The sequence below is a fragment of the Watersipora subatra genome, chromosome 9, assembly GCF_963576615.1.
Source record: "Watersipora subatra chromosome 9, tzWatSuba1.1, whole genome shotgun sequence".
NCBI lineage: Eukaryota > Metazoa > Bryozoa > Gymnolaemata > Cheilostomatida > Watersiporidae > Watersipora > Watersipora subatra.
In genome coordinates, this window is record NC_088716.1 from 29,100,394 (window position 1) to 29,115,381 (window position 14,988).

The following is a 14,988-nucleotide window of genomic DNA, read 5'->3' on the forward strand; positions in this document are numbered from 1 at the left end:
CTAAATCAAGGATAATGTTCTCCTGACTTTCAGATAAACCGTTAGCATTTTCTACTATTTCAGAGCTGCCCTCTGTTGAGGAGTAGCTACCCAAAGGAAGACAATTATCATCAGAAGAGTCAGACGATATATTCTCGCCATCAGAGTTCAACAAAAACAAATGTTTCTTATTTTTACGTATTCCACTCATGCCTACATTGACCCAGTAACTTTCAGGGAATTTATCCTTTCTCAAAACTATACCTTTTGAACCTGCATCAGTAGGAGCTTTTACATAAACCATTTGACCAGGTTTTAACTCGTCTAACTTTGAAACTCTATACTTTTTATCCCAACGTTTCTTACTTTACTTTTTACGTCTAACTTCATTTTCTTCAAACAGTTCATAGTCTACATCACTTTCATATGGGAAGCCCAAGTTTGATCTAACAGCTCCACCAAAAATCGGATCACTTGACGTATACGCTGAAACCAAAAGAGTAGTCCTATATGCAGACAAAGCCACATCTTTATCTCGATAATTATTATTTTCTCCCATAATCCTTTAACAATTTTTACGGTGCTCTCTACTAAACCATTAGAACAAGGATACCGTGGGCTACTAGTACTTAAAATGAAACCCATTTTCTCTCCAAAGTTTCTAAATTCTTTACTAGCATAACAAGTTCCATTATCAGACCTAATAACGTTGGGTATACCAAATCGAGAAAACCGATGCTTGAGTACTCGAATTATCTCTCTAGAAGTTTGAGATTCTATATGCAGACATTCTATCCACTTCGAATAATATTCTATAGCTATCAGATAATATTCGTTACCAAACACAAGTATATTCGAACCTATCACCTCCCATGGTTTAGAAGGCATTTCTGCTTCATACATGGGCTGGTGTTTGACTTGACTATGCATAATGCAAACATTATATCTGTTTATATAATCTGCAATCTCCCTACTATAACCAGGCCACCAAAAATGACGCTGAGCTTGTCTACGACATTTCGTTATGCCATGATGACCTTCATGACAAATTTCCAAATACTGTGGTCTTAATGACTTAGGAATATACAGCCTAGAGTCATATAACAATATATTTCCACAACCGAACAAAAGTGAAGCGATTGATTGGGAGATTTATGATAAATGCACATGTGCACACAACTCCCAAAAAATTATCCGTTAACGGCCGTCAACAAACCCTTGCAACGAAATCCTATCAACATATTTAACTATTTTTCAGTAAAGTCGTTGAAGTATAATAATGATACAAAACGCATATAAACATATTTAAATATGTTACCAAGCCTTTGAAAGGTTACCGCAAATTCCTAAAAACTTACCCATCTGATCGGATTATACACAAATAGACAGATTAAATTGGATGAAAATCGCCACAAAACGCTTGAAAAGCTTGGTTTAATAAAAGTTAAGACCGGAAATTGAAACGCCAAGCGACAGAGAATAGATCGATGAAGTCTTGCGCATTTCACGAAAAAAACGTGCACTTTTCACCAGTCTATAGCATTGTCGAATTGCCGAAGGTTTTGGCAATAAACATAGGAGTACAGAAATCGTTTCATTCTTGCCGATTTCAATTTTTTCATTTTCAACTTCATTTGCGGACACATTTGAGTACTGAAATGACGATGATATTTTTTAACGGTTCTGATGAGATTATTACAATAATTAATTATAAGTTTGGATGACTACAGAACAATGACTACGTAGTATAGATGTTCTAAAAATCTATATAAATATCACAACTTCGTGATATTGTTAGCTATGATGTTTTGAATTGTAAACAAAATTGTGCATTGGCATTGGTATGCAATATAGTATTATTACTATATTAATAAAATTGGTTATTCTAATAATATCAGTGCATTTTACTTTTAATATTGGCCAATATTGCATTTCTCTTTTTGCAGGAGGAGAGATATAAACATATAATCTTTTCCTTTCATTATTGCTATTTGTTGTATATAATAACACCCAGTACATTACAGCTACCATTGCAGTTATCCTATTGCACTGCAGTGCCATTTGACTGCTAATATTGCATTTCTCAACCATCTGTACACTTTCTTTTTTCCAATATCACTTTGGTCGTGGGCTGTATGACAGTGGAATTTTTAGTATTATAAATACTTAATCTCTCTCTAGATTCATATTAACCTATCAGTTCTTTACTTGAACCATCCAATTCAGATGGCCAACCAGAATATAAATACTCTATACACTTGAGAGCATCTGAATCTTTACTAACCTCTTCTCTTAGTTTCTCTTCTTTAACATCCACATAAGCAATAGAAGAAACTGTCGAGTAACTGTTAACATAAGCTTCTACCTTATTACAAACAGCTTTTCTCACCTCATCACAAACAGCACCACTGTTCGGACGCTAAGCAAATTAGCAATGAACATATTTTTCCAGGAGGGTGGGAAATATCATAATCATATCTCATTAGTCTTAACTTGAAACGTTGTACTCTTACAGGTAGCTTAGACAAATCTTTTTCATCTAAAATCACAATTAAAGGCTTATGGTCAGTTTCTATTTCAAATTTTCTACCAACTAAATAGTAATCAAGCTTCTCACAAGCCCATATCGTAGCTAAAGCTTCCTTTTCGACCATGGCATATCTACCTTCATTTTCAGTCATTTTCCTAGAAGCATATTCTACAGGTTGCCACGCACCTTCTTTGTTATACTGTATAGCAAAACTGCGCCTAGTGCATTTTTACGAGCATCAACGGAAACTCTATGTTTAGCATTTATCTCGAAAGTACATAATACTGGACTATGAGAAATTTCTTTCTTAACAGTTTCAAAAGCTTCTTGTTGGTCAGGACCCCAATACCATTCCGATTTACTACCCGTTACTCCATAAATTGCAGTACATAAACCAGCTAACCTTTTATTAAACTTCATCAAATAATTAACCATTCCGGCAAATCTCCTGGTCTCCTTTTTGCTCCTCGGAGGCTTCATTTTAACTATAGCTTTTATTTTACCTGGGTTTGGTTTAATACCAGCACTGCTAACTAAATGTCCTAAAAACTTCACCTCGGTTCATCCAAATTCACATTTTTCTTTCCTCAGTCATTCCAGACTTCTTAATTCTATTTAAAACTTTATGTAAACGTTGCCAATGTTTGGTTACAGTTTTTTGTAAACTAAAATGTCATCCATCAAACGTACAATTCCATCTAAACCTTTCAATATATTTTCCATTTCCTTCTGAAAAAATTCATGGGCTGAAGATATCCCAAAAGGCATTTTCTTAAAGCAAAATCTACCCCATGGGGTTACAAAAGTCGTCAATTCCTTGCATTTCTTATCAAGTCTAACTTGCCAAAATCCAGAGTTAGCACCAAGTTTGGAAATCTCAAACAACTCGGTTAGCAATACTAGAATGACCTAACACATAACCTAACCTAACGGGTAACACATAACAACCTTCTGGAACGGATTATGTTCGAGAATTGAGGTTCCACAGTACGTTATTAAAAGCTATACGCCGCTGAAAGTTATGAACTATTAAATTTACAGTGGTTTAAAAACCTTTAGTTTTTTGATTTATTTTTAATTTAGTTGTCTTGAACAAAACCTTTTCTTCATGATATGAAATTTAATAGTTACAGTTGTTTGACAAAGTTTGAAAACTTTTACAGTTGTTTTATTTTCTTTCTTAATTTATTTCAATTACACAAAACACTTTTCTCATGATTTATAGTTTAAAGGTTACAGTGGCAAACAGTGTTATATGTTAATTACAAATCAAATTTCTGTTTAAAGGATTTTTATTATCTGGGCAACGCCGGGTAGCGCAGCTAGTATATATATATACGGTATATATATAAAAATTGTTTCCTCACCCCGGATACCCCGTATGGGTGGTAAATTCTGCTCTAACTCGGGTCTCCTACTAAAGACCTGGGAGTTTGAGCACTCGCCTCAAGATCTTAGCTGTTCCCAATAGCGCACTTTTCTGCAACTCACCTGAGTTGATTGTTGTTGGTATTTGGGCAAGCCACATTTTATGCGCCGGTGTTATTGCGCCCAGTGCCCCAATGACTACTGGGATTACAGTTGTTCTTACATTCCAACATTTTTCAATCTCTTCTCCAAGAAGGAGATATTTCTCTACCTTTTCTTTTTCTTTGCTGGCTATATTGTAGTCATTGGGTACTGCTACATCTATTATAGTAGCCCTCTTGTTTTCCTTGTCTACCACCACTATCTCTGGTTGGTTTGCTAGGACATGCTTGTCAGTTCGGATGTAGAAGTCCCAGAGGATCTTAGCGCGATCATTTTCATTGACCTTACCAGGAGCTTCCTACCAGTGTTGTGGTTTATTAAGACCATACTCATCACATAGACTTCTATACACAACACCTGCGACATGATTATGCCGCTCAGTGTATGCGTTTCCCGCTAGCTGCTTGCATCCAGTGATGATGTGTTGGATGGTCTCAGGTGCATCTTTGCACAGTCTGCATCTAGAATGGTCTCTAGTGTGATAGATTTTCGTTTGGAGTTGCCTTGTTGGGAGCACTTGCTCCTGGGCTGCCATGATTAGCGACTCTGTATTGGCCATTAGGTTTCCTTTGTTCAGCCACATATATGTCTGGTGAAGATCGCCAACCTTAGATATTTGTTGGTGGTAAGCACCATGAAGAGGTTTCGTGTGCCAGTCAATTTCCTCATCATCAGGGCGTAAGTCCGTTGTAAGAGCAGCCGATTGAAATTCAGCTAGCAACTTATCTGAAATGGCCATGGAGGCTGCATATGCTTTGATGCTTTGCTCCTCTTCTCTCACTGTCTGCTGTACACTTTGAGTCCCCTACCGCCATCTTTCCTATCAAGATGCAATCTGGTAGTATCAGATTTTGGGTGGAGTGCTCCATGCATGGTCAGCAGTTTACGAGTTGCTATATCTGTTTCTTTGATAGCTTCTTCAGTCCACTTTATTATGCCTGCTGGATATCTTATTACTGGCAGTGCGTAGGTATTTATTGCCATGACTTGGTTCTTGTATATATGTATATATATATATGTATATATATATATATTATATATATATATAATATAGTCGTCTGCGGTGTAGTCACTGCAGACGACGGTAGCAAACCTACAGAGAGTTATATTGGCCTCACAGAAAATTCCTTTAAGACACGATTCAGCGGCCACATATCATCTTTCAGGCACCAGGACAAGCAATCTGCCACAGAGCTTAGTAACTACATCTGGCAGCTAAAAGGCCTGAACACACCGTATACGATTAAATGGAAAATCATTCAACACTCAAGGCCATACGACCCAGCCACCAAGCGTTGTAACCTGTGCATATCAGAAAAGTATATCATCCTCACAAAGCCAGAAATGAGCTCACTCAACAAGCGTAATGAGCTAGCTTCCACATGCCGACGTTCTGCTAAATACACACTACGAAATACAATTACACAGCTATCAGTCGTTATAGTAATTACACCTTTCTTATATATAACTCAGTTGGACCAAAACAATTTTATCTGATGATTGTCTGCGTAACAGACATGAAACTAATAGTAATGAAGTTGTTTTTTATCTAAGGTTTTACATGAATAAATTTTATATATATATATATATCTATATATATGTATATATATGCCAAGAACCAAGTCATGGCAATAAATACCTACGCACTGCCAGTAATAAGATATCCAGCAGGCATAATAAAGTGGACTGAGGAAGCCATCAAGGAAACAGATATAGCAACTCGTAAACTGCTGACCATGCATGGAGCACTCCACCCAAAATCTGATACTACTAGATTGTATCTTGATAGGAAAGATGGCGGTAGGGGACTCAAAATTGTACAGCAGACAGTGAAAGAGGAGGAGCAAAGCATCAAAGCATATGCAGACTCCATGGCCATTTCAGATAAGCTGCTAGTTGAATTTCAATCGGCTGCTCTTACAACGGACCTACGCCCTGATGAAGAGGAAATTGACTGGCACACGAAACCTCTTCATGGTGCTTACCACCAACAAATATCTAAGGTTGGCGATCTTCATCAGACATATATGTGGCTGAACAAAGGAAACCTAACGGCCAATACAGAGTCGCTAATCATGGCAGCCCAGGAGCAAGTGCTCTCAACAAGGCAACTCCAAACAAAAATCTATCACACTAGAGACGATCCTAGATGCAGACTGTGCAAAGATGCACCTGAGACTATCCAACACATCATCAGTGGATGCAAGCAGCTAGCAAGAAACGCATACACTGAGCGGCATAATCATGTCGCAGGTGTTGTGTATAGAAGTCTATGTGATGAGTATGGCCTTAATAAACCACAACACTGGTAGGAAGCTCCTGGTAAGGTCAATGCAAATGACCGCGCTAAGATCCTCTGGGACTTCTACATCCGAACTGACAAGCATGTCCTAGCAAACCAACCAGATATTGTGGTGGTAGACAAGGAGAACAAGAGGGCTACTATAATAGATATAGCAGTACCCAATGACTACAATATAGCCAGCAAAGAAAAAGAAAAGGTAGAGAAATATCTCCCTCTTGGAGAAGAGATTGAAAAATGTTGGAATGTAAGAACAACTGTAATCCCAGTAGTCATTGGGGCACTGGGCGCAATAACACCGGCGCATAAAATGTGGCTTGCCCAAATACCAACAACAATCAACTCAGGTGAGTTGCAGAAAAGTGCGCTATTGGGAACAGCTAAGATCTTGAGGCGAGTGCTCAAACTCCTAGGTCTTTAGTAGGAGACCCGAGTTAGAGCAGAATTTACCACCCATACGGGGTATCCGGGGTGAGGAAACAATTTTATATATATGTATATATATATATATATATATATGTATACAGTCAAACGTGGATAACTCAAACTTCACGGAACCGAGCGAAAGTGTTTGAGTTATCAGAGCGTTCAAGTTATCAGAGCCCTGTCGCAAGTGCATTCATTTAGCAGAAGATACATGTACATATACAAACTATGTATAAAGCAAAATCATAGTTTGCTTGTTACAAGTTATAGGGCCCCTCATGTAAAGTTTCAAAAGTATTTATCAGGAAGTAAAAATGTTTTGCTATTACTTGAGATTTGTTTGTTGTTTTAGGTGATGTACTGCCATGAGGTTTTCAGATTAAAATTGGCAAAACTTGATCGTCATCGAAACATTCAGAAAAAAAATCCATCCTTTTCTTCTGAGCATTTTAACAGGAATCAATTTTGCCAATTTTAATCTTAAAACATCTTGGCAGTCACATAACCTAAAACTATAAACAAATCTTAGCTGACAGAAAAATATCTAAATTTTCGAATAATTTTTAAAACTTCACACGAGTAAACATTTACGACCAATCCAAAAACGCATGCTTCACATCTGAGTAGTTGTTTCATTTAAAAAATCTATCGAGTGTAGTCTGTGAAAAGATGTGTTATCCTTATATATCAACATATAATCACTCTTACAATATGCATTTTGCATGTTGTGTCGATCTTTATTAAATTTTTATTGCTAATACTTTTTAACGTTTTTAGTTTGGTCGTAACTTAGCTGACGTGTTAGCGACCCCATTAATCAGGTTTTATACGGTCTCCTAATCGATTCCATTATACGGTACGGGGGAAATATATGTACACTATATATCTATAGGGAGCACTTTATTCGCTAGGAAGGCAGAGTAGTCGTAGCTCCGCGATTAATGTAAATTCCTTCAGATTAAAACAAACCAAAGCTTGTTTTAAGTTTGTTCCTTTGGCAAAAAACAGTTCGAGTTATTTATAGCAATTTATCATTACATGGGAACGAACCAAAGAAACCGTTCGAGTTAACCATGTGTTCGAGCTATCCGTGGGCGAGTTATCCATGTTTGACAATATATATATATTTCTCAAAGTATGTCTGCATTCCGACTATAGCTATTATTAGAATAACTAGCTGGACAACAGTGCAGACGCAAAGTCATGGCTTACCGCCATTAGGAGCCTAGCTTATTTAGCAACTTACTAGAATTTTCCATTGGCAATATGCCAGGCTACTAGCTTGAAAAGCATAGTTGTTTGACAAAATTTTAAAACCTTTACAGTTGTTTTTATTTTTCGCCTAATTTATTTCAACCACGCAAAACTCTTATCTCATGATATGTAGTTTGAAAGTTAGAATGGCAAATGTTGTTATATGTTAAATACAAATCAATTTTCTGTCCAAAGACTTTTTTATTACCCGGGCAATGCCGGGTAGCGCAGCTAGTATATATATATACATAGACTCGGATCTTACGCTTTTACTCATGTACATGTATATATATCTATAATTTTTCTTATATATATAAATAAACTTTATTTCTGTTTGCGGTGTCAGACACACCTACTATTTATATTCAAAAGTATCATCTCCCCGCACTTACCTATCAAGCAGATCAGGTGGGTTACAGATTAGGTATGCTGAGTAAACAGGCCACATTGTTTGCATGAGGCTAGTTCTCTTATAGCATTGTTGAATGTTTCACAACGCTCTACTATCTCTGTAGACGGCACTCAGCTGTTCCATTTAATTTCAGTTTATTTTAGCTGTTCCTACTTTTCTTTATTTGCTCTTCAACAACTTTGACATACATTTTAGTAACAACAAGCAATCTACCCAACAACAAAAATTAATAATAACAGTTTTATCTCATATAGTTTACATTGAGAGCATAACTCCCAAGGTTTAAATCTCTACAGTTCTATAATTTGACATAAGGGCGCATTTTAATTAAAATATATAGCATTCAAAGTATAATATCAATTAAAGACTATAAATATATTAAAAAAATTGCTACAATACAATACCTTATATCACAGCTACATTTATTGTTCCCCACCCTGCATTGGTCAAATGTCAAGGTCTTTTCTTCTCAGCCACTAAACTGAGCAGTGTATGAACCAGCAAATTGGCTATACTGACTGTTATAATAGAGGTTGGTTAATTTATTTGGTGTCTGCATATGGCTGTAAGTCCTGGCAGCCGACGCGGCAAGCTGTTGATAATAAGAACCATACGCTGCCTTATAGAGCTCCTCAGAAGCGTGCTGACTCGTATCGAAAGTGCTAAAGAGACAAGTGTTTCTAGGACGCCAATAGCAGGAAGCTGAAAGTCTCGGCGAATTATGCGGAGTTGTATGTCCGGTTGAATGATCGCCATGACAGCTACCGGTACTAGCGCCACCCGGTGATTGGTCGTGAGTGGTATGTAGCCCTCTAGAGTCATAGTACGAATGCGGTGCAGTGTGCTCGGGAGATTTAACCTCTCTATGTAAAGGCCATTTGTTTATGTGTGGCTGCCATATAGGACTGATGCTGACTTCTCTGCTTGGCACTGCTTGAGCTGTTGGCATATTGTTAGGAGATTCTTGTAAATGGCTATAAGGAGTTTTGCGGGGCTTTGATCTGTGCTGCTTGACCTTTAGGTTGCCTTCATCCGATTTCTGGCTTGTCAACTGCTCTTCATGAAGCTGTAAACTTCTGGATTGAAATTCACTGAAATATATAACAGAATCTTCTACAGCGGTTTGCAAGTAGCTGTCCTCACTGGAATTAAAAATTGTGGTTATAAAACTGGCACTGTTCTTTTTCCTAATGCAGTTGAGGTTTTTTAAACACTTGACTATGTTAACGGGAAACCAAAACTAAAATAGGGTAACTATTTTTACATGTACATGTTTAGCTCTCCAAGCAGCTCCTCTATCGAGAGTTGTCCTATCTCTATAATTTCACTTTATACTTACTGAGATGATGTATGAAATATACGATTAAGAAATGAGAAAATAGAAATTTTTTTTCAATATATCAACCTTGCTGTAAAAATGAAATATAATATAAATAACAGTGTAATTTTGATTAACATAACAATATCCATCAGTTTTGAAGTTGTTTTTCTTATAGTTTAAGCCTTAGCCTAGATGTTTTTTTTACTCATATAACCAACCCTGGTCTCTAATTCAGTTTGTTTTCAAGATTGATGCTCCTTAGAAAAGTGATATTCAAGTATGTCAATGTGAAACTGGGTCCTGTGGAAATTCAGATAAAACTATATACTGTACATACATGTATATATGGAGTTGTCATCTCATACTTCTACATAAGATATAAAAAATATGCCACAATATTAAAAAATTTGTTTTATTTGCATCTTATTAAAGAACTTACTGAGATCTTATTGAGTTAATACAAAATACTTCACAATGAACAAAATTCTTTGAAAGGCCAAATTAAGTTGAATAAGCGTATGGTAGCACTGACTATAGTCACTTATGCTCATGGCAGCGTTGACTATAGTCACTTATGCTCATGGCAGCGCTGACTATAGTCACTTATGCTTATGGCAGCGCTGACTTTAATCCCACCTGAGTACATGGTTCACACTGACTATACAGTGGGGGCGGCTTGAGCGACTATTATGTATGATTGTAGCATAGCTTTGTATCCACACCCATCCTCCTGATTTGGTCATGAATCTATAGTATTTTGTAGTAACTTGCCCCTTGAATAATACTGAAACACAAAATGCTTGGGTGTAAGATTAACGACCATGGGCAATACTGTAGTAAAGTTGCATTGCTCGAATGGTTGTATTAAATTTTGCAGCATGTTCTTATAAGTTCTATAAAAATGTTAGGTAACAATTACTTTCCCTTGAAAAAGTAAACAAAATAGTGAGTAAAGTCATAGAAGAAACAACCTTTTGTTGGCTAATTGCAAATTAAATATTGTGTTGTCAAGATAATATGGGTTATCTTTTTCACTTTATTGAGTATGATAACGTTTAAAGATGTGTCAAGTTTAAATAGGTCATGTCTTTGACCTTCATCTTTCATAACATGAGTCATACAATAACATGAGTCATACAATAACATGAGTCATACAGTAACATGAGTCATACAATAATATGAGTCATACAATAATATGAGTCATACAATAACATGAGTCATACAATAACATGAGTCATACAATAACATGAGTCATACAGTAACATGAGTCATACAATAATATGAGCCATACAGTAATATGAGTCATACAATGACATGAGTCATACAATAACATGAGTCATACAATAACATGAGTCATAAAATAACATGAGTCATACAATAATATGAGTCACACAATAATATGAGTCACACAATAACATGAGTCATACAATAACATGAGTCATACAATAACATGAGTCATACAATAACATGAGTCATAAAATAACATGAGTCATACAATAATATGAGTCACACAATAATATGAGTCACACAATAACATGAGTCATACAATAACATGAGTCATACAATAACATGAGTCATACAGTAACATGAGTCATACAGTAACATGAGTCATACAATAATATGAGTCATACAATAATATGAGTCATACAATGACATGAGTCATACAATAACATGAGTCATACAATAACATGAGTCATAAAATAACATGAGTCATACAATAATATGAGTCACACAATAATATGAGTCACATAATAACATGAGTCATACAATAACATGAGTCATACAATAACATGAGTCATACAATAACATGAGTCATACAGTAACATGAGTCATACAATAACATGAGTCATACAATAATATGAGTCACACAATAACATGAGTCATACAATAACATGAGTCATACAATAGCATGAGTCATACAATAATATGAGTCATACAATGACATGAGTCATACAATAGCATGAGTCATACAATAACATGAGTCATACAATAACATGAGTCATACAATAACATGAGTCATACAATAATATGAGTCATACAATAACATGAGTCATACGATAACATGAGTCATACAATAATATGAGTCACACAATAACATGAGTCACACATATATAGTAACAGAACTAATTCTGCTACTTAACAGGTCACCACATTCATTCACATAACTCATATAATAACATGATTCATATGATAACATGACTCACACAATAATATAACTTATATGATAGCATAACTCATAAGATAAAATAATTTGCATATGATAACATAACTTATGTATCAATCTTCTTTGAAAACGACATAATAACATTATTCCATTCACAATAAAGATCGTGTCGCTATGTAATTTTCATGATAACTCTAACTCCACTGGTAATCTACCCTCAAGGTAACCTGTTCTTATGGTACTCTACTTTCAAGGTAACATACACTCATAGTCACCCTAAGCCCATGGGTAAGACTAACGTCCACAAAAACCCTAAGCCAATAATAGCAAAACTACCATGTTAGATTAGTAACCATAATACCAGAACTCATTCAATTACATGACTTGCATAATTTGATAATGTTTGTAACATTAACACTGGTGCCATAACTGCAGTAATGACATACCTCTTGGAATGACGTAGCAACTTTGGTAGCATATCACATGTGGTACTTGCATAATTTAAATAGTTACAGACTACCAACATAATACTACATTTTGGTATTAGAATCTTAAATACATAGTATGGCTCACAATAGACAGACAACTCCTTCATGAAGATAAGTCTATGTAATGCACATATAATATACATGTATATACTTATATACTGCTCTATGTACATACAGGTTTGATGAGACTGGCCTAAGGCTGCGACTTCTGATGCATGTACAAAACTATAGAGAGTCTTTTCTATCAGGTCTTGTGGCTCGTAGCCTGTCAGCGCTGACACTCTAAAAACCAGAACATTTTTTTGAAGCATTATAACAAAACTATACAAAGTACAAACCTGAAGGGTCTGATATAGGAGAATGCATACCTAACAAAACCACATGCATTTATGTTGTAGATAACTTTTCACACAAAAAAAAACATTTAGGATGTCCTTTGTTTTGGATGTCAGTAAAATATTGAAGTTGTTTTATTATGCAACTGTTTCATAAGATGTTGTTTTATATTAATCTCAAAAATAAGCCACAAGTTTTTATAAGATTGAATTTATATTTATGTATCGCAACAATTTAGCCTCCGTAAAACTGCAATTTTAGATAGAGAGCAGCGGTGGCCTAGTGGTCTAGAGTACTTGACCTGCAAACAACCTGTAGTTGGGGTGTAATTCCCATAAAAGGCCACCAGAGATGACAGAGATGACATCCAATCTTAAATTGTTTTTTGCAACTGGGCATGTCTCCAGTCATCGAGGTTCTCTTGTCACTGGACTCAGACATGTCTTGCCAAGTTCACAAAGTCATTGTTTGTGCAGCAATACTCGTAAATATATGCACAGCCTCTGCTTGCAGTAAGCTAAGGAGACAGCATTCTAAATATTTTAGGATTTAACTCGCACTGCTCAGATAAAAGGGTGTAGTGAACCAGACTATGGGTAACAAATTATGGCTCATAATCAAGTACGGTCATAAGGCAACAAAAATATTAACCATATTTTGAAAAAAGAATGTTGAATGGTGAATTTTATATTACCAAATAAGCTATCTGAGGGTTTTTATGCTGACAAATTAAATTTTTTTCGCTACTGATTTTCCTTCATTACCACTTACATGTATTTATAGAAACTAACAAAAAACACTGCGGAAATTTTTTTTTTACAGTACGAATTGTTCAATTACAAAAGCTCATGAGCTCATTCATTGAGGACAATTGTACATAATGCATACACATGTTCATGGGTTTCTAATCAGATAAATAGTGCCACACATAGAGTTATCACTCTAGGAGAAGATAACTCTATGGTACCACATACATGTTAGACTACGTGTAGCCTGGGCATGGGTCTTTTGGGGGGTGGGTGGGGGAGAGAAAGAGCCAGCTCTCTTTGTCCGTATCCCCAAGAGTCATGCCCAGACTAGACTACATGTATTTATGGAAAATGAAAGTTCTAGGATTGCCAATTGAGCCTCGCATTTCTTGGAGTGGGCTTGCTTTTTCACCATAAATTAGCCACAATAAATTAGCTCTTATTTTATAGCTTGTCCCTCATGCAAGTATTAAAATTAATGTTTATGTTAACATTAACATTAACATTGATTCTTGCGTTAACATGAACATTAATGTTAACATTAATGTTGGCGTTAACGTCAACGTCTTGGAAATAGTTGTAGACTAGTATTAAATAGCATCCTTCAACTTTGGGATACAATCAAGTGTTGGAAGTTGTTGGCTGTTGGTCATCTAAGTCGAGGGCTCTCATGTTCGAAACAAGATTAAAGCAATCTTTTGCTAACACTTTAGTGACCACCTTTATTATTTCATCAGTGCGACGATATCAAACAAGACTACAATATCAGAGTTTTATAATATAGCGGATATTAATGAAGGTCAGAAAAAAGCAACGAGTGGCTTCATCTTTTGGCAAAAAAGAAAAATGAGACTTACTTGCTATCTAAGTATATGAGCTTCAAATCTAAACTGGCTCTGAACATAAACATGTTACTGTATAGCTTGACTTCTGTGAGTGAGCAAGAAGGGACGGAATGGCCTACAGCGACCTGTAATAAGATCCTAAGCTATAAAGTTCAATTATTGACAGCAGGACTAAACTCTAGTTTAAAGATTAGCTTTCACAAAACTTGTAGATTTTATCAGGAAGTATCGGGTATTTTTCTATTATTTGCGATTTTTTTTGATGTTTGAGGTTATCTGACTGTCAGGATGTTTCAAGATTAAAATTGACAAAACTTGATCTTGGTTAAAATGCACAAATCAAGTGGAAGTGTGATTAAGACATCTATAGTTGCCAAGAGATTGACAGAATAGAGACGTGTAATACTGCAACTTGAACGCAATAGCCGATAGTAGCGATAGCAACATCATTTCTGGACGTATTTTTCTTCTGAGCATTTTAACCGCAATCAAGTTTGACCAATTTTGATCTTGAAACATCCTGTTAGTCAGATCACCTCAAACATTAAAAACAATCACAAACGATAGAAAATACTGATACTTGCTGATAAAATCAACTGAAACTTTGTGTAAGTTTATCTTTAACTTAAAACATGGCAAGAAAGTGAAATAC

General features: G+C 35.8%; 1 protein-coding gene across 1 annotated transcript in view; it reads right to left on the bottom strand.

Moving 5' to 3' along the window:
* Positions 1 to 8,639: 8,639 nt before the first annotated feature.
* The window catches only part of LOC137404126 (single-minded homolog 1-like), a 38,987-nt gene continuing 32,638 nt past the window's right edge, over positions 8,640 to 14,988 (bottom strand). The window contains exons 8-11 of the mRNA XM_068090279.1: positions 14,349 to 14,461; positions 12,582 to 12,688; positions 10,391 to 10,538; positions 8,640 to 9,524 (exon numbers count right to left, since the gene is read on the bottom strand). Of these exons, the coding sequence (XP_067946380.1) occupies positions 8,903 to 9,524; positions 10,391 to 10,538; positions 12,582 to 12,688; positions 14,349 to 14,461 (990 nt within the window). The 3' untranslated portion in view covers positions 8,640 to 8,902. The remainder of the gene's footprint in view (positions 9,525 to 10,390; positions 10,539 to 12,581; positions 12,689 to 14,348; positions 14,462 to 14,988) is intronic.